The sequence below is a fragment of the Clupea harengus genome, chromosome 12, assembly GCF_900700415.2.
Source record: "Clupea harengus chromosome 12, Ch_v2.0.2, whole genome shotgun sequence".
NCBI lineage: Eukaryota > Metazoa > Chordata > Actinopteri > Clupeiformes > Clupeidae > Clupea > Clupea harengus.
The window spans coordinates 962,201-984,155 of NC_045163.1; the positions used below are offsets into that span (position 1 = coordinate 962,201).

At 45.5% G+C, this 21,955-nt stretch overlaps 2 protein-coding genes across 5 annotated transcripts in view; one reads left to right on the top strand and one right to left on the bottom strand.

Annotated features, from left to right (window-relative positions):
• Window positions 1-938: 938 nt before the first annotated feature.
• Window positions 939-8,577, top strand: ccni (cyclin I). Its single transcript, XM_012830013.3, has 7 exons — window positions 939-1,206; window positions 2,185-2,341; window positions 3,067-3,201; window positions 3,591-3,665; window positions 6,196-6,336; window positions 6,582-6,812; window positions 7,070-8,577. Exons 2-7 carry the CDS (start codon window positions 2,228-2,230, stop codon window positions 7,553-7,555), a joined length of 1,182 nt encoding a protein of 393 aa, XP_012685467.1. The 5' UTR covers window positions 939-1,206; window positions 2,185-2,227; the 3' UTR covers window positions 7,556-8,577.
• Window positions 8,578-15,038: 6,461 nt separating this feature from the next.
• The window catches only part of shroom3 (shroom family member 3), a 50,268-nt gene continuing 43,351 nt past the window's right edge, over window positions 15,039-21,955 (bottom strand). For all 4 annotated transcript variants that reach the window (XM_031577214.2, XM_031577213.2, XM_031577216.2 and 1 more), the window contains 4 exons: window positions 21,538-21,921; window positions 20,269-20,368; window positions 19,585-19,869; window positions 15,039-17,006 (listed from right to left, as the gene is read on the bottom strand). In XM_031577214.2, coding sequence (XP_031433074.1) covers window positions 16,695-17,006; window positions 19,585-19,869; window positions 20,269-20,368; window positions 21,538-21,921 — 1,081 coding nt within the window. In that variant the 3' untranslated portion in view covers window positions 15,039-16,694. The remainder of the gene's footprint in view (window positions 17,007-19,584; window positions 19,870-20,268; window positions 20,369-21,537; window positions 21,922-21,955) is intronic.

Below are 21,955 nucleotides of genomic sequence, written 5' to 3' on the forward strand. Positions count from 1 at the left end.
CTGCTGTTATTTTCTACAAAGGCATTGCATATCGTCATTGAGAAACGTATATTTATATTTTGGTATTAATCTACTGTCTAATTTCGACATGAATTAGTGGACTGTAGTGTGTACAGCTCTTTTGATTGACAGCCCCGGGAACGAATCGGTTATTGCAGGTACTCGACGTTCAAAAAGTCCGCCCAAATCCCTTGTATGTAATTGGCTGGAGGCACAGAAATCTTGAAAAATCATTGGCCAACTAACGGTGTTTCTTTAGCGGTGCCGATTGGACATTGCTCTTAGCTTGCAATGTTTTTCAAGCTGTGAAAACGGACCGTACAATATACAAGTAAAATGTCTAAACTAGTTTAATCATCTATCTACAGCCACATCCCACTTAGCATTCTAAGTAGTTTGAAAACTTGAAATGGTTTGCTATAACATTGGTGTTTTGTTCTTGTATTTGTGTGAAATGGAAGATAATTTGCAAAAGTGACAAGGCTGTACGATATTTGGGGAAAAGGTTTTCGAAATAAAATACAGAGCTAAATGCCCTTTAACCACCTCACGTGCGAAAGTGTACAGTTCCATAATTGTCTAGTATTCTACAGAAAGGTCTAAATATATATATATATATATATATATATTTTACTGTTTGGCTCCTCGTTAATCAAACCTAGTGCTATTCTATCCTACGTTGTTACCCTCTAATGCAGGCTATCAACATTCGTAGCTTATCGTTTTGCAACCAAGAGACAGTGATAGGTGGACGAGGTATTGCAATATTCATACGCCAAAGAAAGTAGTCCCAACAACAAAACGACAATTTATAAATGCAAACATTTTACATGGTTGTTATTAAACCGGTTTGACCATTTATATGTCGTTATATATTTCCAGGGGATTTTGTGTGGGGAAAACGTATAATACTTTATGAATCCTCAAATGTCTGTGCACATCGTCCGCAGTATGAGGGTGGGCGGACCAGTTTCCTTCCTTCTTCAGTCCTCTCCTCGGAAATAGACTTCAGTCTTTTCCGTTCGTTTTATTTTTAATATCAATTTGGAAGGATCCCTTCTTTTTATCCCTCCAGATAAGACGAAAATGGAGACAAGAATGGACGAGTAAATACATACCGACCCCAGCAACCATTTAATTTACTTCTGTTTAATGGATCGGATGATTTCCAAGTCAGACTGTGGATCGCACAGCTTTGCAGGGGAGGTAAGCCAAGTTAGCCATTAAGCCTAGCTAGAGAGCTACCTCTTGCTCAGTAGAAATGTATCTCAGATGTACCTACTGGTTTACGTGTGCGTGTTATTTGAACCTAAGGTTCCAACATCAGTGTTAATACGGGATTTTCTGCATTTGATGAGCTAAACTGCTAGCCTCAGTGTCTAAATGTTTGAAAGAGGTAACGTTAATGAGATGACAAGTTAACCTGCTAGCAGCTAGCCTCAACGTTAGCTAATATGATAGCGAGCTAGCTAACTTAAGTGAAACTCTGCACCTTCAAGTGAGTACTTGAAGTTAAACCACAATAAAATGCTTCTCTCTAGCGTCAACCCAAGTGTGTTTCATTTTATATTGAAACTGGAGTCCACCGTAAATGTTTTAATTGAGCTTACGAGCTTGACGTACAGTCAGTTAAGACAATTTTGTCTGCAACTAATATCAGCTATTTAACTTGGTTATAATAGATGACAGCATCGTTAATGATTTCCGTATATCTAGTCTACCATTGCTAATGTTGCTGGAATAATAGTGTTATGATCATGATTTCTAGAGTCTCTCCATGTTAACGTTAACATTTCTGTTGGACATTGGGAGCTAGCTAGCTAGCTTGTTCGCCAAAGGCTGTTTAGCGTCAACCTTGCATTAAATGAACATTGCCTCTAGGCGAACATTATTGTAATTATATGAGTAGTTTGTAAGTAAACGATTTATGATATTACAACTGAATGGTCGAAGTGGAGTAATCGTGTTCGTAATATAGGCTCTCTTGTCTGTTCATAATTGCATTATTGGATGCAGTTTTTGTCACTCACTGTTTCTTTATGGACAGAGGCTCTTTGTCGGCCACAGCATTCTAACTGTGGTGTAGAAAACCAGCTGCTCATGTACATGAACTAATTCTACTATTATAGTCTTTATTTGACATGAACCCTTAAATGGTGGCTTGGTTCTTGGCTCCCCCCACAGGTAGCTGTATCCAGTGTGGAGGTAGGCACATCCAGGGGTCGTGATGAAGATTGCGGAACCCTTGGAGAGCCAGAGGCTGTCCTTTCTTCTGGAAAAGGCAGCTTCTAGGGAAGCCATGATGTGGAAGGCCTGTGTGCCGAAGAAGCCCTCCACTCAGGTGAGTTAAAGCCAAGTGGCAACAAAGTGTGAGCGTTAATGGACTGTGTACTTTTCCTCCAGTTTTTCTTCCTTGTGTTAATATGTCCTCACACAAGACTGTGTTAAAATGTTGCTTGGCATAGTAGTCTCTGTCCAAAGGTACGCCCCTAACCTCTGCCTTCCTCCAGGCCTGTAATCTGCTGTATGCGTGATTTAGGTGGTGTGCGACAAGCAAACAGGATTTATTAAGTGATGCCTGGCACCTTAACATTTCTGTCTTGGCGCTCCTACACATTGTTTTATTTTATCGGCTTGTTAGTTTGACTCAGCATCTACAACATCTTCATGTACATCTTTTTTTAATCTTTGGAACGTGTTTGAAATGTATGCAAGGTATTATTTGTGCTCTCATACCTCACAAAGAAGGTGCTCCCTTAGTTTTATGATTTCATATCGTTCCAGAGCATTCCCAGTAAGCCCTTAAGTTGCATTGAGGATGGCTAATGACAAAGAAAGGCTTCTTTCATCTGGAGCTGCTTTATGTGAAGGGGGTCAGCTGTCTGAATTTGATTATTGCTCCCAGCATTGACATTTGACCCTCCTCAAAACTCACCGAATCCCTTCTGGCTGATGTCATTCATTAGTTGTGCTGCCGTGTAGAGAGCAGTGGTTCCAGGGGGGAACCTGTGCTGTGTGTTGGCCTTTTCAGTCACCTGACCTTTGGCATGTCATACCAATGTGCAGGATACAGATATCTCTCCTGGCCAGCGCGACGAGGCGGTGCGCTGGCTCACTCACCTGCACAGAACACTCAAGCTCTATCCAGAGACCCTCTGCCTGGCCATCAGTATACTGGACCGCTTTCTGGCAGCCATCAAGGTACCCTCAGGCTCACAAAGGTTTAATAAGGAGATTTGTATTGGCTCGGAGCCCCCCTTTAAATGTCTGCTCTCTTGTGATAATTCTTTGGTGTGTGTGTGCACAGTATGTGTAATTATAATATTATTATTAGTATTATCACACAAACAAAATGTTTTAGCCTAGCTTTTGACTTGCTATCTTTACTCCACCAACCCCAGTGACCCATATATATCTCCTCACTAAGGTTACCTATTACTTTCACTAATGCTGATTTAAGCCGCTCTCCTTAAGTCACGTTTTCCCCCCCGTTAGTCATGTGAAATGACTTGACTAATTAAGTTTTTAAAGGTGTAATAGGGCCTCTGTGTGGTCACTGTGTCCTCATCTTACTCCTTCTCTTCCTTTAGGCCCGTCCAAAGTACCTGCCTTGCATTGCCATCACCTGCTTCTTCCTGGCTGCTAAGACCAGTGAAGAGGATGAGGTGAGCCATTCACATAGAAAAGAAAGAACTGTAATCTGGAACTCAATCACAGGAGTCTGAGCCTTTAGACATCAGTTCATTTCTGACCATCTTCCAGTGGGGTTTGCCAAATATGTAGGCTTTCAAAATGGTTGGCAAAGGCATTCTAAGTTATATAAATAGGAGGGCAGTATTATTTTCATTCAACCATGGGGTTGGCGGCCTTCTAGAACTCTAAATCCCAGGCAGTCAAAGGTCACCAGTTTAATTTTTTTTATCAACAGTAAATCTAGTGGCACTGGGAAAAGTACCAAGTCTACAGGGCAGTGTTTGTTTCCTCTGATGGCCGGGTGGAAGTCATTCTGTGAAGACTACATAGGGGTCTGGGCTGTAATGGTGTGACATATGAGGCCGAATGGGGAAAAATGTCATTTCATCATAATTATGACCACAGTAGTAGGATTGACATGGACAGAGTGATTTGTGGGTCAGTACAGTGAGGGATGCCTCAGTCCACTGGGCCCATGGTTTGGTGGATGGAAATCACCCTTTAAACAATGAATTTGCCTGGTTTCTATCTCTACTACAGTAGAGATATACACTCATATATATCATACTCATACATATCTCATATACACTACCACTACCTTTCACTCGCTCTGGAAGTCCAACTAGCAGTGGAGAGAACTAGATGGGCTGTTTTCAGTTTCTTTCAGTAATGTTGCGTAGAGCTTTAATGCTGAAATGTGTGCAGGAGGGGACACTGACCCTCGAATAGGGCTGCGAATCTTTAGCCCTAAATACTCTCACTGCTTTCCTTATTACCTCCTCCAAGAAAGTTATGTTTCCGGTGCAGTTTGTTTGTTAGTTTGTCTCTGTCTGTGAACAGCATTACGCAAAAACTACTGGCCTGATTGGCTTCCATGAAACTTGGTGGAAAGGTGTAGCATGGGCCGAGGAATAACCCATACAATTTTGGAGTGGATCCGACTCAAGAGGCGTCTCCATGAATTTAGTTTCACTTTGGCTAACGTTGTTAGATGCAGCATTTGGCCTTGGCGGAGGTATGTGCTATCAGAGTTTTTATTGTTTTGTTGTTGTCACACATTGTTGTTAGCGAAAAACGCTGCAATCTCTGTTGCTCTCCAATGAGTGGACTCCTTGCTCCACCTGGGACACGGCCAAGTGATGGCGACGTAAATGGGACCTCACATTAGAAGTGTTTCCATTCTAGTAGCCAACAGTGGCTTGCAGACTGTACTTTATTTAGAGCATTCTTACCCTCGTCATCTTATTGAAGGCTGAAGCCAAAGTGTTCCCACACAGCGGATTTGTCTAGCTAGCATTAACCATTGTGAAGTTGGAGCTAAGGTCATTTGGTTTTTAGTTTCCCCTCTCTTCTCCAGCGCCGATAGGCTCCACATAACACCGTGTACCGTTGCATCCCTACATACAGTAAATCAAAACATCTATGATCATGTTTAACATGTTGATAGTGTTTGGCGGTTTAAACTTTAAAACAAAATGCTACAATGATGGTACATTTCAGAAGGCATTATTAAAAGCCAGAAAATCCTAGGCATTCAAAGCATCGTGCCTCAATTTCAGATGTTTTGTGGTTGAGTCATTGGCAGACCATCTTAACAGTTGGGCTACATCAGTATTGCCTTTACAATAACAACTGCAAAAACAGAAGTCTGCATTCACTTCCTTGTGAAATGTCCGTAATAGAGACTTGGCTTTCCTCCCCGCGTCATGTGTTGTGTAAAAGAGTGATGTTTGGTGAGAGCACTGCGTCATGTGTTGTGTAAAAGAGTGATGTTTGGTGAAAGCACTGCGTCATGTGTTGTGTAAAAGAGTGATGTTCGGTAAGAGCACTGCGTCATGTGTTGTGTAAAAGAGTGATGTTCGGTGAGAGCACTGGGTAGAGCAGTGCCCACAGCGTAGCCTGACTAAAGAAGGGCATTTGTCTGGCATGCTCTGATGCCTGATGGGCACCCAGTGGTGGGCAGACAGCAGATCCAGGTCAGGCACACGTTTTAAGCTTCGTTCTTTTCACTGTGTGTGAAAAACACAGATGACTGTGACTGACAATTCACACACACACACAATGTCAGCCTGTCCCTTCTGTCCTACTGCCTGTGGACAAGGGTCACTCTTGTTTGTTTCCCAACATTTCCTAAGAACTTTTTGTTTCTATGTCGTGTAAACATGTCGTACCTCTGCTGTGTCCTCCTAACATATTTCCTGTTCACTCTTGTCAATTGGTTTCCTACAATACGTTTATCTGTAATTTTCTCTGCTCCTCACAAATCTCTCTCTCTACTGCCTTTATTCATCTCACAATTCTACTCTACTCCTGTTATCTCTACCCTCCTACTCTCTTCTCCTGTGTGTGTGTGTGTGTGTGTGTGTGTGTGTGTGTGTGTGTGTGTGTGTGTGTGTGTGTGTGTGTGTGTGTGTGTGTGTGTGTGTGTGTGTGTGTGTGTGTGTGTGTGTGTGTGTGTGTGTGTGTGTGCGTGCGTGCTCTGACGTGGTGTTTTGTCTGCAGCGGATCCCGTCTCTGAGGGACCTGGCCAGCTCCAGCAGCTGTGGCTGTTCCCCCTCGGAGATACTGCGGATGGAGAGGATCGTTCTGGATAAGCTGAGCTGGGATCTGCACACAGCAACACCGCTGGACTTCCTTCACATCGTGAGTCTAGTCTGGAGGGCCTCCAGCGCCCACTGTGTAAATTTAATCAACAACAGTAAGCCTTTTTCTCTTGAACTAAATCTTTGTACAAACATCTCTGGAGAGCCTCTCTATTGGCTTTGAGCGTTGTTAGTAGGGCAAATATTGTTAAATATACCTCAAGGGCACTGCAGCTTTTTCATTCTCTTGTTGTCACACTCGTTTGGCCTCTTCGTCTGAAGCCTTGTGTTTTCTCTTCTCCACAGTTCCATGCGATGGTGCTGTCGTGCAAATCCCCGTCCCTGGCAGGTCTGTTGGGCCCTAGTGCATCCCGGCACCTGGCTCTGCTGACGCGGCAGCTGCTGAACTGCCTGGCAGATCACAGGCTGCTGCAGACGCAGGGCTCCTTGCTGGCCCTGGGCCTCCTCACGCTGGAGCTGGAGAGATGCTGCCCTGACTGGCTCGCTCTCACTGTCGACCTGCTCCGTAAGGCACAGGTCCGTAATGGCTGCTGTTGGGAAAGCATAGCAGGCGTACAGTCCGGTTATGTTGGGAAACGGCAGCTGGGTTTTGTTCCACAAAGTGAAGAGTTAATTATGTTGATGGCAGTGTAGATGTTCATTTTAGTAAACCACTTCAAATGGGTAGTAAAACGATGGAGAATTTTAAATCTAAACATTGTATTGAGTCAGATAAGGCAGTCATGTCAGTGTTGTTGAATATTAACTCTGCTTTGTTGTCGTCCCCCACACAGATCGACAGCACACAGCTGATCCGCTGTCGAGAGCAGGTGGCACGTAGCCTGTCCACACATCAGGCCTCCCTGCCTCCCAACACTGTGTTCATCTACCAACCCCTGCACCAGAGCCTGGAGCCCTGTGCCAGGGGAGCTCCACCCTGTTGGCACTCCTCTGCCCCAACACCCCTGGCACAGACCCAGGGTCGGGTCCCTCATCCCAGCCCCACCTCTGCCTCCACCCCCATCCCGGCCCTGCTCCCCCCTCCCAATCTGCGCCCGTGTCCCGCCCTGCGGCTGCGTTGCAAGCCCTCGGCCAAGCGCAAGGTGGAGGAGATGGAGGTGGATGAGTTCTTTGATGGCATCAAGCGTCTGTACAATGAGGAGGCGGAGGGCGGGGGTGGGGGCGGAGGGGAGGCGCGGGGCTGCAGCTCCCTGCTTGTCCCCCGGCAGGTGGGCAGCTCCTCACCGTGCCCCCCTCTGCAGCCTGTCAGTGTCCCCTAGTGCAGTACACCATCAACACCTGCCCAAAGAAAAGCCTTGTGTCCTTCCAATCTCTCTCTGTGTGCCACATACAAGAAGCAGCGGGGTGGAAGTAAATTAAGACCGCAGTCACTGGCATAGTCTGTTCCCCAGAACAGAGCCCCAAAAAGTTACAAAAAAAGTTTAAATTGCATATGCTGCTATCCTATAAGCATTTGTGGAGTACAAACAAAAAAGATAAAAAAGATTAAAAGTGATAAAAAAAATCATAAATTATAGAAAAAAATCTCCCCACAGCCAAAAAAAAAAGTAGTGCTTTTCCAAGATCTTTTGTAATACGACTTGTGTCTAACTGCAATGTTGTCAACTCCATCTGTCATCTTTCATTTCCAATCTCCAGCGTGTTTGTCCTTTTGAATTCTGTCTTTCAATCTTGTTTTTCTAACCTCTCTGCCTAATCCTGTTTCCACATGTTCTGGTCATGTGTTCTCGTGTGCTCATAGTCTTTCACTGCCAAACAGAACTGAATGTAAGACAGTTTGAGTTTTGTCTGGAGTGAATAGTTGATTAGTGGAAGTGGAAGGTAGCTCACTCTTAAATATATTTCGTCTATGAAATGTATAATGACATGCTAATATATATATCTCCCCTCCCCCTGAGTGGCGGCCTGGTGATGTCAGTGTGTTGTGATGTATGAGTGTGTTTGGACTGAAAGGGTGAGATGAACCCCATCACATTTTTATTACATGAAGCATTAACACGTCCACTCAGACATGCACTATTGATGTGTTGCATTTGATCAAGCCTGGCATCTCATGATGGGGAAACAAGTTGTAGTTTGTTCATATTCTAAATATATTATTATTGTGCAATAAAACTGAGAAAAAAAGCTGAAAAAAAAGTACTGAAGGGAAAAGGAAAGCCTTAGTTCTTCATTGTTATTTTGCTGTCCACTTCCATGCGCTCTACTTCTGTAAAAAGCTCTGTCCTGGGGGCCAGACGACTGCCTTGTGCTGCTGAACAATAAAGAACCTCACCTCTGATTCACTCTTGTCACATATGAGTATTCATTCAACACACAGCTCAATGTGGGTGTTGATGCCCAAGGAAAAATATATGAAATACATTGTGATTCATTATTATACTATTTATTGTGAGAGGCTTACACTTGAACGACGTCACCTACATTTACAGTAATTAAAGCAGCTATACGGAGTTCTGTTCCAAAACTAGAAAGCTAACTACCTAAAGGGCATGCAAAAACCTTGCAAACCCCACCAACAGCCCAGCTGACACTGATAGAAGCTTGCCAACACACTAACTGGTGTCTTTTGGCAGTATAGCTGGCAATGTCATGCGTGTGAAAGCTTTTCTTTCATTTTTACAGGGTGTTCCAGCCCAGTACACAGAACTACATAGGCCATATCCTGGATGGCTAGTGGGGAAGACACAGGTGTTTATCTGTCCTTCACATAACCATATGCTATTAAAATTAATTTGAGGATGGTACCAAAACTAGTTGCCTATAAAACCATACCTCAAAAAGTGTCAAATTGTTGCATAGTGTTACTTTAAGCTTTACATCTTTTCTGAGCTGTGCCCTGTACATCGATGTATTGAACTACTTTGTGGTCATATGTTTAGAATGTTTATAATCACAATCATATCAGTTGCTGGAAAGCCTTTGACCTCTTGCTCATTCTAGATGTTCCCTTACAATTAAGTCTGGCAAGTTTCAGGAATGAATCTCTTAATCTTTATGTCAACATTTACAAGACTGCTGTCAACTTTCCTTACGACAGATAAAATGAGATGCATTTAAAAAAACATTTTTGCATTGAGGGTGCATTTTGTTTTACAGATTAAATGGTCAAATCAATTTGACCATTATTTATATAAATGTCATAATTCTACTTATATTAATTTGTTCATGAACCATGGGCAACATGGCAGACATTATGTCGGTAACTTACATACCGGTTTCCTAGCACCCACAGTGAATTAAATATGCCATAGCCTATAATATACCAAGAATAACCTATAGCCTAGTTCAGAGTGCAATCTGTAGATCTTTGAAGAAGTACGCTAATAACACAACACAAATGTTTGTGTAGGTTACAGATCGTACACAAATATATTTTAGGTCCCCTCGGATATTACAGAAAACATCTTTGGCATTTTGGCAGCCCCTGGTGTGCATTCACCTCTCAGGTATGTAACATGCAGGTGGAGTTAAATAATCTCTGGGTGGAGTTAATCCACCGTGCTGTCACATTTCTCTCACTGAACTTTGAAGCCGAAACTCAAGAAAGTTGGATACAGCTTCAGCATGGCCACCGATTTCACACAAGAGTCGGTGTTAAGCTTTCTACGTTGCAATGGGCAAAGAGTGAAAAATGCGGACTTGTTGGGTCATTTCAAATACTTTTTGAAAGAGGAGAACCGTGTGCAAAACAGGGAATTATTTAAAAAGTTTGTGAATGCCGTAGCAGTGGTAAAGCATGAGGGTGGCGTGTCCTACGTCGTGCTGAGGAAGAAATTCAAAGTGCCAGTCGGAGACATTGGCAGCGTTCACATACCAAAACACCACGAAGAGAAACTTGAGAATTCGAGGTCGAGGCACCGAGAGCGTTCACCGAGAGAGGCAACCAGCCGAAGCCGGGAGAGGAGAAGGGTGCCTGCTGAGACGAGCTCAAACCTAAAAACAAACAATGTGGCGCAAGCTTCAACATCCGACGCTTGTGAAGGCAGCGAGAAAATTCTACCTGCTGCAGGTATTATAAACTACAACAACAATAATGTAGAGACGGTTAATTTAGAAAAAACGTGGGAATCTAGCCTGCCATCAATAATTATAACAGAAGGTAGTTTTGCCAACCGCGCTTTGAAACCATTGCCTACACTCCCATTTAGCTCTGAATCCAAACGGTCTAGTGGGAGCGGTCAGAGCTTTGAACAGGCCTGGGACAAAGGAACCGTGGCGAGTACAGATCTGGAGCACAATAGTGTTGACATTGGCAATCTAGGACAGTCAAGAGAAGCGGATGGCTGTAGCACAACATGCTATCCGCCTCCTGATTCTTCACATTGTGACTTGAAAAATTCTTCACTGGAGGAGCTGAGACCAAACCCAGAACTGCAGCAACTTCACCAGGGCTGCAGATACAGAGATGTGAGGACCGAGCCAGCAGCCTGGCCTCTGCACCCCTCCCTGGGTCACACTCCTGGGATTTCAAACTCTTCCCCTTGTATGATTGACATTGCATCACCACTTACCAAAGCAGGTCATCAGTTGAGCTCCAGCAACGACTGTCTTGTAAGACCAAAGAGGGAGCCCTTGCATGCGCATACGGAGTCGGTTCCAATTGGGACTGCAGCAGCTGTCAACTCTCCGCTCCAGCGCCGCAGCCTCCCCTTGGACATGCCAGCTGCTACTGCCTGTCCAGATCTCCACCACACTCCCTTGTCCTCCACTCATGACTGTCTGCCTGGGTCTGACTGTGAATGGCCGTTTGCGGTGGCCCAAGAACCATGGAGCAGTGACGACAGTCTGAACCAGACCGTTCTGGCAGGGGCACCGGGAGATGGGGTGCAGGAGACGCTGCAGCGTGCTCATGAAGCCAAGCTACTGTCACTGCTACACCGGCCAGAGCGAACGCACATCCCTGGCTACCACCGCTCCGCAGGCTGCCTGGACCAGGAGACACCCCGCAGCAGAGCCTCTGCCCCAGGCTTGATGCCAGAAAACCTCCTGAGACCTCCATCCCGTCGGATCAGCCAGCGTCTTCGTAGCCGCATTAGCCGCAGCCTTGGGGCGGGCCTGGACCAACCCTTTCCTGAGGACCACGAGGCAGCGAGGCAGAACCGCCTGCTACTTCTGTCCTCCTCCCTCAGCGTCAACTACCTGCTCAACACCTCTCCCCAGAGGACACCCAGCAACCTCTCCCTCTCCGGGGCCTCCAGCACAGACAGCCTGTCCGCCTGCAACCTGGATCGGGCGTTTGTCCAGAGAAGCCCCCTAGTTCGTCTGGACTCCAAAGAGCATGAGTGGATGGTGAAGGCGGCCTCAGGTGACTGGCCTGTCATCTATTCACTCTTTCGGGAAGACGGCAGCCTCCTATCAAAGAGGGATTTCATCTCTGGCTACACTGTACTGCACTGGATTGCTAAGCATGGAGACCACCGGGTGCTCAACACCTTGGGGTATGGCGTCAACAAGGCCGGCATGGAGCTGGACGTGGACGCTAGGACCACTTGTGGCTACACCCCGCTGCACCTGGCTGCCATGTACGGGCACAAGAAGCTCATGAGCGTCCTGGTGCAAAAGTTCAAGGCCAACGTGAGGCTAAGGGACACCAGTGGCCGCAGGGCCTGGCAGTATTTGGGGAGCGACATGCCAAAGGGCCTTCTGCAGATGCTGGAGGCTCCTCAGAAGATCTTCACTCCACAGACCCGTGTAGATAGTCACAATGAGCGGCCTGCTACTATATCAGCCACGGTGAAGAGGCACTCGTCCTTGGCAGCCTTGTTCAAGCACAAGTCCCTGGGGAGGATCTCAGGGCACACAGAGGTGTCTGTTTGAACCAGAAATGCCACTGACCGCCTGCTTTATTCTTCTGAAGAAACATTCCCTACCCTGTCACTACTCTCCCTATCCAGACTGGCCCTACCTCTTCTGAGCTTTTCAGATTGTACATCTGTGTTCATTTGTCACTGAAAATGTTTCACAATGTGTTGTTTAAGGTTGAATACATGTGTATATTTTTATACAATCCTTAGTCATTTTGTTCCGTTAATTTACCAGGGATTCAAAATCAAATGTTTGTTTGTATGTTTGCAGCTCTCTAGCAGGCTAATGTCAGGGAAGCAGTGTAAAGCCAGGAGTGAGATTTCAAACCTTCACATGTAAATGCTTCACGATTTTCAAATGTGTTCGCCTTCGGTTGCTGAATTAGGCTTTCAGTACAGAACTAAAGAGGGCCATTGGCCTCTTGCAGTGGAGCACTCAAGCTTTGAACTCTTTCCTACTGGACACCGGCCTCTTGGCAGCCTGAACTGGTTCCTACTTCAGTTTCGTGACACTGGAGCTCTTGCTGTGAGGAATCCGTTCAAGCTTTTTGGAGCGTGAATGTTCAAAAGCGGGGTCTAAAGTATCGCTAATCATGTTTCAGAGGAGTAAATGCTCACGAGGGACAAATGAGTTTGGGGGATTGTTCTACTTGGCACTTAAAGTTTCCATCTCATTTTACAATGATTTGTTTTACGTCAGGGTAAATTCAGTTCTGGAATAACACACTAATGGTTCCAAAGGAGTGTTCCTTGTCTGCACAGGAGGTCTACTTGTTTTCATTTAGTTCTGCACACAACCATGAGTACCCAAAGGTTTTTTTTTCACTGGAATGCATATCTACTGGTTGCCAGTTTTTGCTGATAGTCACTCTTTTGGGGGATTTTTTTAAAGCTCATTTGCAGTGTTTGCATTAGTGTTTTATTGTATATATGGTGTTGTTTATCCTAGGGTGGTGTAACAGTGTTATCTCCAAATAGTCTGTATGTGTTGTGGCTAGTCTTGCTGAATTGAAACTTCCTTTGTGCCTGCTTGCTCTCTTTAGTTTAATGTTTAACCCAGCCTGTCCCCTGCAATAACCTCACTGTGCGTCAGACCGTTCAACTGGAGTCTCTGTCCGAGTGTATTGCTGGGGAGCAAAGGTATGTCAGGGCTGTGGAGGGCCAGCCAGAGAGCCAGAGGCTTAGCATTGAGGACCCCCTCTCCCTGCCTCTCTCAGCTTCCTTGAGGGCTGGCGCTTTGCCAGTCAGTGGGGTGACGGGGCCAGGCTGCGGGAGAAAAGCACCTTTGTTTGTGCCCTACCAGGGCCCTGTGTTGGACTTGATGAGACATGAAGAGCCAGTTGGCCTCTTTGTTTGGCTGTCATGTGGCTGCTGCTGCTGCTGCTCCAAGTTGAGCCAGAGAAATGCAGCGTCAGATGAGGAGGCAGGGGGAGAAACAGTATATGGGACAATGTGTGGATCTGTGTTGGGGCTCAGCGCTGCATGTTGGTAGGGAATGGGTGGATAGAATTGGGGGGTGGTATGTGCACAGAAGTCTCGCCAGAGAAGGTTGTCCTCAAGATGGTTACTGTTTGCCCTGCCCCTCTAAACAAATGTCAATACATGGGTGTTTGACACTGAGGCATGTTCATACCTGTCCTTGGCTGTTCATGTTTTGAGTGAGTGTTTACAAGGCCAATATGTATTCTGTTATATAATCATCTGTGTTACCTTTTCATTTACGTAATATAATAAAGTGAATATAAAGTGTAAAGTGTATATACTGTACTTTTATTACGGTTCTTATCACCAATAAAACTTTAACTCAAATTTCAGTTTTTCCTTTCAGATTAGTTTCTTCTTGCATTCATTCTTTAAGACAGATACTAAACAATTGAAATATGTTGTGTGCTCACATTATTTCTGTATGTATTCACAAGAGCAAAATATAGAATTTTAATAACACCGGATATATTTGTATCCACTAGCTGAAAGGGAAATGTTTAAGTTTAAGAGTGCCATTTGTGCTCCATGTAAGCTAAGGTGAAAGTTCAGATGTCATGGATATCTAAGAACGAAAAGAATGTACTGACTTCTGTAATACCTGCTATGCTTGCCAAAACAGTAAAGACTAGCGAGCTTCAGGCAGAGGCCATGAGGCTTTTCACTGAGCTAAAACAACCCCAATTCAATGGAAACATGGGGAGGGAACGTGGTCATGTTTGTTTTTGGCTTCTGATGAAGAGAATTATTGCTGATTGCAAGGTTCTTATCTGTGTTTCTGTGCATGTGTTCTCAACAGACAGACACCTGTCTACTCTGGACATTTGGCTGCATACATTGGATTTATTGGGATGATGTCAAAGTCCTCCTCCAGTTCCCTGATCACATTGGACCTCATTCTCGAACATTTGCTTAAGTGTATTCCAAAATATCTTCTTACAAAATGTCTTCTTAACTTAACTTAACTTAACTCTTAACTGCGCTCGAGAATGAGAATGAGGTCAATTGTCTACTTCACCCTGTTTCATTATTTCTTCTTTTCTCCTGTTAGCTCAGCTTGTCTTCCGTTCACAACCAGGGAGGAAACAGTCCTATTTCCCAGTTTGACTGTGGTCTCATGGATAGGTGACTCCTAGAAGATAAGCACAGTATCCTCCACCAACAGCAACTCCACCAACAGGAAGAGCAAGCTGAGGACGCTAGTATGACAAATGTGTTGTGTTTGTCCTCTAGTACTGTTAAGTGGGTGACAGGAGAGTTATGCACCTTTAAAGACACACTCAGTTAGTTTCGGTCTGCTTTCTGTAGGCAAGGTATTTGGAGAATGTGACGTAGTCAGGGGCTAAGCATGTGAGTCTCAGGCTCTCCGTAGTGCTTCATAAACTGCTGTATTTCCCAGACGTAGTTATTGTGCCGTAAATGATCTGACAATGAGAGCAACTGATATCAAAAGTCTTTTTAAAAAACAGATTTATTTTGCAAAATGAAGAGCAGTTATTTCAACAGTCCTTCTTCACTTTTCTCAACATAGGATAAAGGTGAACAGCAAGACTGTATCATAAGATTAGAAACCAACCAGCAATTAAATCAGAATATTTTTCAGTTGTGCCTTTACAAAACAGTGAAGCATGTCAAACGCAGAGGGCACCATGGCTGGCAATTATGCTCATGACAATTAGTTTGTATGTGACAATTTGCCTGTGTTTCATATATCAGTCAGGTATTAGGACTTGGTAAGATACTCTGTAAATGTTGAAAAGGTGCTCTGAAAACATCAAATAAATGAAAAAGAAAAGCACTCACACTGACAGCTTTGGAGGAAGTGCTCCAGTGGTGTGAGCTGTATGTAATTTGACCACAGTGAAGCATTCTACATCCACATGCGTCATGTTTGCTTCAGTGTGATTGGTTGAGATCCAACATGACGAGAAGTGAGAGGAAGTGTTGGGGTGGTGTGCAGGGGCAGGGGCAGGGGCAGTGGATTTGCCCCTCGATCTGGACTGGACAGCTCATGAAGAACAGGATTGTGTTTGATGCAGTTTAGTCCCTCATTAAGGAGACCAGCTCACGCGAGACATGTTTCTGTCACATGAAGGAGAATAACCCTGTCATCCATGGCATTGTGTGCTGTTTCTTAAGGTTCCGAGTGACAACATGTCTCTTAAAGCCCCAGTGTAAACTCACCTACCTCTTCGGAAACATCACAATCTTTCCAAAGAAAAATTGACATTTCTCTCTTCCTTCAGTTTTATACAATATAAAATGTGTTTTTTTTTTCCTTTTACACATTACAAATAACCAAATGTTGGCACATAATATGTACAGTCACTTTCATAATACAAACATATTTTTTATGTATAAATAATGACTGCAGTTGGTCATGGCAGCATTTGAGTTTGTTTTAGAATGAAATTCCAAAGATATAGTTTTGAAGAAAGTTATTTCTATTGTGAAGGATTCTTGAAAGCGTCTGTGGGTGTGAGGAGCAGTCTCCTCCTGTGTGGTTTAGGGCGTGTAGTAGTCAATCTGCCCTGAATAAAAGTGCTCTGCGATGTCCATCGCGAAAGAGAACATCAAAATCACGGTGATGTTTGATCCAAAGTACAGTAAAGCAGCCGCCGGGTAAACGTACCCCCAGGACAGCCGTCAGAGACAATCAGTTAGCACTTTGTTCCGTGCCTCAAGCAGACCCGTGTCCCGACCCAGCTGACCAGAACACAGCTGGAATGAGACCGTCTTATTGAACGCCATAGGCTGAAATCAGGAACCACATCCTCAAAAAGAGGGCGGTGTGAAAAAATGTAGATGCGTAAATGCATGAAGCACCAGTCTCTGACTTAACCATTGAACCAATCTGTACGACCCCACTGCAACATGGAGCAAGTCTGCTTTCATCTAAGAGCGTGTGTGAGTGGGTGCGAAAGTGGTTATGTGTGGTGTGTGTGGTCACACTCTTAAGGCACTTTCCCATCCCGTCCGCCATGAGTGGCCATGTCGCTGAGGTGCAGTCCGCCCTTCTTTTCGTAGTGTCATTCTTCATCAGTTTCTCGTCCTCCTCAGTAGCAGCTGTGTGTGCAGCAGCATCGGTCACAGTGGTGAGCGGGCGGAGTCAGAGCGAGGTGACGGCCGTGGAGCGAGGGGCGGGGCCATCCGCAGTGGGGCGGGGCTGAGCGGGGAGCCTCTCCTCCAGGCGCTGCAGATGCTCCTCCCCCAGACGGATGAGGTCGTCGAGGTGGCGCTGGCGGATGAGCAGGGCGGGCTTGAGGCGCACGTAGCGCCGGTGGTCGCGCAGCTGTGCCGCCGTCAGGTAGCCGGCGAGGAAGTCCAGAACCACGCGCTCGCGCCGGTCCAGGTTCTCCTTTAGCTCACGAGCGTCCTCCTGCTGACTGCACAGCTGACGCCGCTTCTGCTGCAGGGTCTCCTGGAGGAGGACACACACATGACACACACACACACACACACACGATACACAAACACACACACGATACACAAACACACACACACACACACACACGATACACAAACACACACACACACACACACACACACGATACACACACGATACACACACACACACGACACACACACACACACACACACACACACACACACACACACACACACACACACGATACACAAACACACACACACGATACACAAACACACACACACACACACACACACACACATGATACACATGATACACAAACACATGATACACAAACACACACACACACACACGATACACAAACACACACACACACACACGATACACAAACACACACACACGATACACAAAACACACACGATACACACACACATGATACACACACACACATGATACACACACACACACACACACACACACACACACACACACATGATTAATGATCACAGTATTATAGTCGTACAAACAATGAATTATTGAGATTGACATTCACACCCATTTCAAAGGGTAACACTGTTTCTAATGATTAACGTTCTTAATCCCCCCCTCCCCTCACAGGACTAAGTTTGACCAATGAAATGGAACACCAGTGCCTCCTGCTGTCCAGCCTGTCCTGCCCATCTAAACTAGTTTTCATTTATTGCATGGGCGTTTGAAAACACGCATAGGCATGCTCATTCCTGTCCTTGGTTGTTAATGTTTGAGAGAGAGAGAGAGAGAGAGAGAGAGAGAGAGAGAGAGAGAGAGAGAGAGAGCGAGAGTGTGAGTGAGTGAGTGAGTGTGTGTGTGTGTGTGTGTGTGTGTGTGTGTGTGTGTGTTTACAAGGCCAATATCTATTCCATTACTTTATATATTTGTATCCACCCCATTACTATTAGCAGAGAAGGAAATGTTTCAGTTTAAGTGTGAGTCATTTGTGCTCTGGTGAAAGAAGGTAGCCATGGCATTAGCGCCTGTGGTACAGCCATAACCGTGAGGGCAGAGGTTCCTCTTCAGCTGCTCCAAAGAGAGTGACTGAGTGACTGAGTGACTGAGTTAGGCTTTGACATGAAGCCGATAGGGAGATGAGGTCAACAGTCCTTATCTGAACAGCACACCACACACCTCTACCACAGGGCCTGATACAATTCAGCAACATTAACCCTCTGTTAATCTAACTGATGACACAATAATACACACACATGCACATACACACCCCTAAAGAGTATACATAATCACCCATACACACACTCTGACACATGATACACAATGCAGTCATAGATATCCCAGAGACAGGGTGTGTGTGTGTGTGCGTGCGTGACAGGACTACCAGTGACTAAAACACAAGATTAGCATTAGGCTCTCGTCACACTGGCTGAGTGACTCATCACATGAGGAAAGCAGCTGATTCAGTGACAGCAAAACACAGCTACACAGACTGTGAGTACAGTTAGCACAGCTACACAGACTGTGAGTACTGTTAGCATGACAGAGAACTGGAACTTCTACAGTATCACTACTGATCAGATAAAAGAGGCGTTTGTCGCTAGACAATGGGTGGTAAGCAGACGATTGGTGGTAACAGGAAGTCATTCTGGTCTCTGAATGGTTAAGACCTGTCACCTGACCTGTCTTCCGACAGTGTTTTCATTCTCACTGAGTGCACAAGCCTTATTACTAACACATGACATCAGAAACCAAGGCCAACTTGGAACAGATGTTTTGTAGTCATTCGTGCTTTGGATGTGGTTTAAGGGACTTTACTAAAGCACATTTCTGGAAGAGAAGGTCAAGCTTTTCTATGTTTAATGATTCTGTACCCTCCTTTGTGTGATCGTGTGTGTGTGTGTGTGTGTTGGTGTCAGTGAAATGTTCTTAAGCACACATATGTGTTAATGAAATACACCCGGTCTTACACACCACCTTCAGGCTAAGCCTCTGTCTTGACATGAATGTGTGTGTGTGTGTGTGTGTGTGTGTGTGTGTGTGTGTGTGTATCAGTGTATGTGTGGGTGTGGGCTTAAAGGTAAGTTTGTGATTCTAACTCCATGCTGGTGTTCGTACAGAGTCCTTGGCCTGTAAATGGAAACAAATATAGTGGCTCGGACCAAGCCATAAACATTCCCAGCCAAAAAACACAGTGCTTGAGGAAGGATGGCGTGTAATTTGATTGGCTGTTGAGCTCAACTATCAACAAACACTATTCATTTACATTTACATTTACATTTAGTCATTTAGCAGACGCTTTTGTCCAAAGCGACGTACAAGGGAGAGAATAGTCAAGCTACGAGCAATGAGTATTCACTATTCTCAATTCATTATCATTCAACACTATTCTCAAAACCCAAAACTGAATTACGGAATGCATCTTTGTGTTGAATGTCTCTTATTCTACTCTCATTCCCAATCTGTGTGTACTGTGTGAGCATCTGTGTGTGTGATGACACTAATCACACACTGCACTCATCCGTCACAGTCATCAGTCTCTCTCTCTTTGGGCACGCGTGTGTGTGTGTGTGTGTGTGTGTGTGTGTGTGTGTTTGTGTTCACTAACATGTGTGCTATTACCCACCCTCTCCTCTCCACTGTCCTCGGTCTCGGCCTCTCTATCGAGGGCGGTGAGGGTGCTCTCCACACGGGCCAGACGGCCACTCAGGGACAGCAGCAGGTTGACGATCTTGTCCAGGTCCCCGATGAACATGCGATACTTGTCCCTCTCGTTGGGCTTGCAGCGCTCCTGCACCAGGGCCTCCGTGCTGCCCCCCAGAGCACAGCAGCCCCTCTGCTCCTCCCCCAGCTGCTCCTTCTCCTCCCTCAGCACCGCAACACTCAGGGCCAACGCCTGCAGCAGCTCCCCCTGGAGGAATGGAAAATACCACAACGATTCAGACACGATACAATAATAAAGATAAAGCAGTCAGATATACAGTGTCCCAGTGCTCTTTACAGCAGTGTGTTTCCAGTAAGTAGACATGTAACAGAGGACCATCCCAACTGCTCTGCATTGCTATTACTGTGACCATCTGTCGAGGATATAACATCGTTTTCAGCAGGAAACTAGCTGGCCTTATTTATCTCATAGACATGCGGTACAGTTCACTCATTCATTTAGCCTCGAGTCACAACACCTAAGTAGAATAAACCTCCAAGAGTTCTACAAGTATGTTCTTGGCCCTATGAGTATGTGAAAGCCTCTTCTGAATATGTCCATGTTCATGAGTGCAGAGTAATGCAGAGAGCGGTGGCCGAGAGCTACCTGCTTCTGTGTGAGGTCAGCTTCCTCCTCGTCCAGGTCCGTCTCCATCCTGCTGGCTGGGGCCGAGGGCTCCTGGGAGTCACACACTTCATCTGGCCCTCTGAGTGCAGCCGAACACAAGAGAGTGTTTACAAAAAAGTATACATCCACAATTACACACACACACACACACACACACACACACACACAGTTATTTCAAGACAAACACACCCTCTCTCTCTCACCCTCCCACCACACCCTCTCTCACACTCACTCCACCTTTGCACAAGGAATGCAAATGGACTGGATTTTGCTATTCAGAGCTGGCCTATTTAGCAGAACAGGAGGAATGTTAAAAACGCATTCCGGGAAAGAATCGGAGCATGCTTAATTAAAGTGGATTTAATCACCCTGTAGAATGCTGAAGGTCACAAAGAAACAATGCACCCCTGGGTGTGGATGGAGTGGGCTACCATTGTGTCTGACAGTCATAATAATCATTTACAGTGATACATTGCTCCTTTTCAAGTGATATTAAAATAGAGCTTTTATGCGCACTGAAACCAGTTACAGTGCCAGCTAAACTCAAACTTCACAGTGAATGCATTCATGCGAGAAAGAGTTCTGTTGAACTTCCAATGAACTTCACCAAAAGTGAAATATTAAACGCCATTTAAAGTTCAACACTGAAACAGTTCAAAGTCTGGGAGCTGTAAAGTGGGTCATTTTCAAGTCTTCCACTAGGTGGCAGAATAACATAGATGTTCTGGTATATTATATAGATGGCCCTTAACATTCAAGCTTCCTGCATGGATAAATGTCATGTCTTTTTTCCAGCGGTCTTCCTACCTACTTTTAGCTCGAAACTACTTAAAAATACAATCTCAAATCTCAAAACCTTCTTACACAATGCAAGCGGATTCTGCCCAACTGCCTAACACAATCATTTGACCTCAGCAAAAAAGACCCAAGTAAATGAACTCACTGATATATCTGGTATTAAAAGATATGGGGCTACTTAATGTTTGGGCAAAGGTTTTAGTGGCATTCATCCCGCAAAGCAATCAGATAATGAATCTACAAAAAAGAGCCGTGTTGTGATAACACCGATGCCAGGCAATAACCTGGGCCATAATTTCACCAGGCCAAACAAGGCTGCCTTTGTACACCTGCCTCTGTGCAGCTTGAACTGATCACTGAGTTATGTAAGGCACATAAAAGCCTCCACCTTCCCTCCACCCCTCCCTGCGGAGCGGCCCTGCGCCATACGCCATCTGCTCTCTCCCCCACCTGTCTTCCTGACTGACGTCGCTCCTTCTCCGTTGCCATGACGACCGTTGTCTGTAGGCAGGGAATATCTCTTCCATCATATCCATGGAGCTTCTCCCAGCCCAGCCGTCCAGGAGAGGAGTCAGGGACTTGTCCCGAGACACCAGCTCCCGGGCCAGGGCCTCCACTCGCCTGTCCACCTCAGACTTCTCCCTCCTGGACAGCAGGCGGGGATCGAGGCCCAGGCTCTCGTCATCCTCTTCTGGGACAGCGATGCTGGGAGCCAGGGGCTCGGTGCTCAGGCTGGGGTTGAGTGAGGGCTCCGGAGACAGGGGAGGAGGGGAGAGGCTAGCACTCCCTCCTGCTGTCCCATGACCAACGACCAAATCCTCCACAGGCTCCGCACTTCCAACAGAAAACAGAATGTTTTATTAACACA